Source organism: Propithecus coquereli, unplaced genomic scaffold (assembly GCF_000956105.1).
Source record: "Propithecus coquereli isolate 6110/MARCELLA unplaced genomic scaffold, Pcoq_1.0 Scaffold65, whole genome shotgun sequence".
NCBI classification, from domain to species: Eukaryota; Metazoa; Chordata; class Mammalia; order Primates; family Indriidae; genus Propithecus; species Propithecus coquereli.
Window position 1 is genome coordinate 4,986,658 of NW_012152507.1, and position 2,417 is coordinate 4,989,074.

General features: G+C 33.2%; 1 protein-coding gene across 1 annotated transcript in view; it reads right to left on the bottom strand.

The window, feature by feature from the left end:
- The window catches only part of LOC105822942 (lipopolysaccharide-responsive and beige-like anchor protein), a 587,311-nt gene that overhangs the window by 331,687 nt on the left and 253,207 nt on the right, over nt 1-2,417 (bottom strand). Inside the window, exon 13 of the mRNA XM_012660015.1 lies at nt 1,409-1,533. Coding sequence (XP_012515469.1) covers nt 1,409-1,533 — 125 coding nt within the window. The remainder of the gene's footprint in view (nt 1-1,408; nt 1,534-2,417) is intronic.

The window sequence follows — 2,417 nt, forward strand, 5'->3', positions numbered from 1 at the left end:
ATTTCAGACTTTAAGTGCAAATGGTAATAGCTGTTTAAGCGGAAAATTGTATAAAAACACTAATTTTCTCAATGTAAGCATCATTAACAAAAACCAAACCAAAAAAAAAAAAGGAAAGAAAACGAAAAAAAATATATAACTCAGAAATCTTTATCACCACATAAAAAGTATATGCACCCTAAAAGCAAAAGTGGCCTAATTAATTCTACATCTTATTTCTCTTTCTCCACCTCTTGTAGCTGAAGATGTAAGACCCTGAGACTATTATTGCTTTTAGATCACTTTGTTATTGACTATTCTCTGTATGATCATTTATTTTAAAGGACTGATGTCACATTTGGTGTTATACCTGATGACATATTGTGGACATTTTCTTCCAGAAATGGCTCTTTAAGGCTGAGTGCAAGAGGTTAAGCTGTCTTACTGAGGCCAAACCTAAGATTACAGATTTTCTATCTAAATTCTTAATATCCTTATTGAACATAGTTTAACACTTATTTTGTATACTACATATTCCCATTTAACTATAAGCTGCTGCATGTTAAAATAATACCCTGAAAAATGGAAATTAAAACTATTTCTCACCTTATTAAAGACCAATCTATATTTTATAAAATTAAAATAATTTTAATGTGGGGAGAGGCATTTCCCCCTTAATCAATATATCTTAACTGGCTTTAAAAAATCATAAAGTTATAAGTGAAACTCTATGATCAAAGAAAGTATACTATCAAATCCAAAGGACCTTTTCAGTTTTTCCAATTTACTTACCAGATTTCTAACTAAACTGAATCGTAGTCATATACATTATAATAAAAAAGGAAAAATGTTTTTTAAGCTCTGATAACAAGATGATGCAGAAGAGGAACATATGAAAATAATGTCTATTCTTCTTCCATGAGCCATCTATCACAACCATCTACAAAGCAAGGCTTAGAAAGTATCTAGGCACTTGGACATTTATTACCATATTTCTCACTTCATAATCTCATGCTAAAATACCATGGTTGGGGGAAAACCATGTACACACAACAGAACCTAGAAACCTATTTGGTTTGTAAATGCTGTCTTTCTGATATTCATGGATTTAAGGCAGGCTTCCTGGATTAATTTACTCAAAGCAGAATGTGTCATTTAAAATGAGAAATATTTAATCCTTGTATTTTGAAACAAAGGGTCTATGTTAAAGTAAGTTTTGCATGTGTAACATAATAAATAAATATACTTGACACCATAATTTAATAAGACCTTCTACTTACTATAAAAAATTTAACTTCTCTTTCTGGGGTGAATAACTGTGAAATGTGGTGTTGGACCATTTTACAGTGCCTTGTAATAATGAAGTTATGCTCTTCATTACCAAGTACTGTACCTGCTGCTATTGGCAAGGAGTGGTTTATACACTGACCATGTTCCACGGCTGTTTTTAGTGTCGCTTCAGGATGTGTCGATCCTAGAGGGTTACGCACAAATCGTCGCCGGCGCCGCAAGTCATCTTCCCAGTAGTCAAGGCGCCAGAACTCACGAGGACGACTACAATGAAACAGAGAAGCCACATATGTTAGCAATTATCAAACAGCGTGGTAGCACTGAATTTCTGCATAAAGCTCTCCTTGTTTGCTCTGCCTTTTTTTCCTCTCCTTCCTCCTAATTCTCCCTCCATCTCACACTCCCCTTTCTGCAATCTTTAACTTAGGTATGTCCTTGAAAATAACAATATCACCTTCTAGTCTAAGGAACTCCTTTTCCTTTTCTTGGAAGGTGAAATGAGCACTAAATACATCATTTTGAAATGAATTGCTGACAGTGTGATCAGTTTCCCCACACTCTAGTGGCATGTGCTCTGATTTCAGCCTCATTTCAGCCTCAGCAGGGCACCTTTCTCTGTGGCTGCATTTATAAACCAGAATAGGGAAAAGGCTATTATAAATATGGTATAGCATTACCTATATTAATCAAAGTCTGTCCCCCTTCATTTTTCTTCCTAATTTGTGCCTTTTTGCACAAGGTCAGTAAATCATACCATGAATTCTTGGTCCAGAAAGTGTTAACTTTAATGAATATCTCAGTTACATGGTTATGTATGTGATAATAAAATATTACTCTGTTTAGATGTGCAGGAATTTAATTAAAATAATCTCTTAAAATATTCATTACATTTAGCCCCTGAGGCTTAGAACAACACAAGAAAATGCATTTCTTTTCCATTTACTGTTTTTAAATAAACCATTCCTGTAGAGTGAAATAGCAATCTATTTTCAAGCAAATCAGATTGGATTTCTGTTTTATGTAGTCTGTTTTTATATTTAATTAAAAACTACATGCTATATGATGTGTAATAATTGCTATATCGAAAGCATACTTTTGGAAATGTATTTTTTAAAAAAAGGTTCACTCAATTCAAGTTCTATGATATT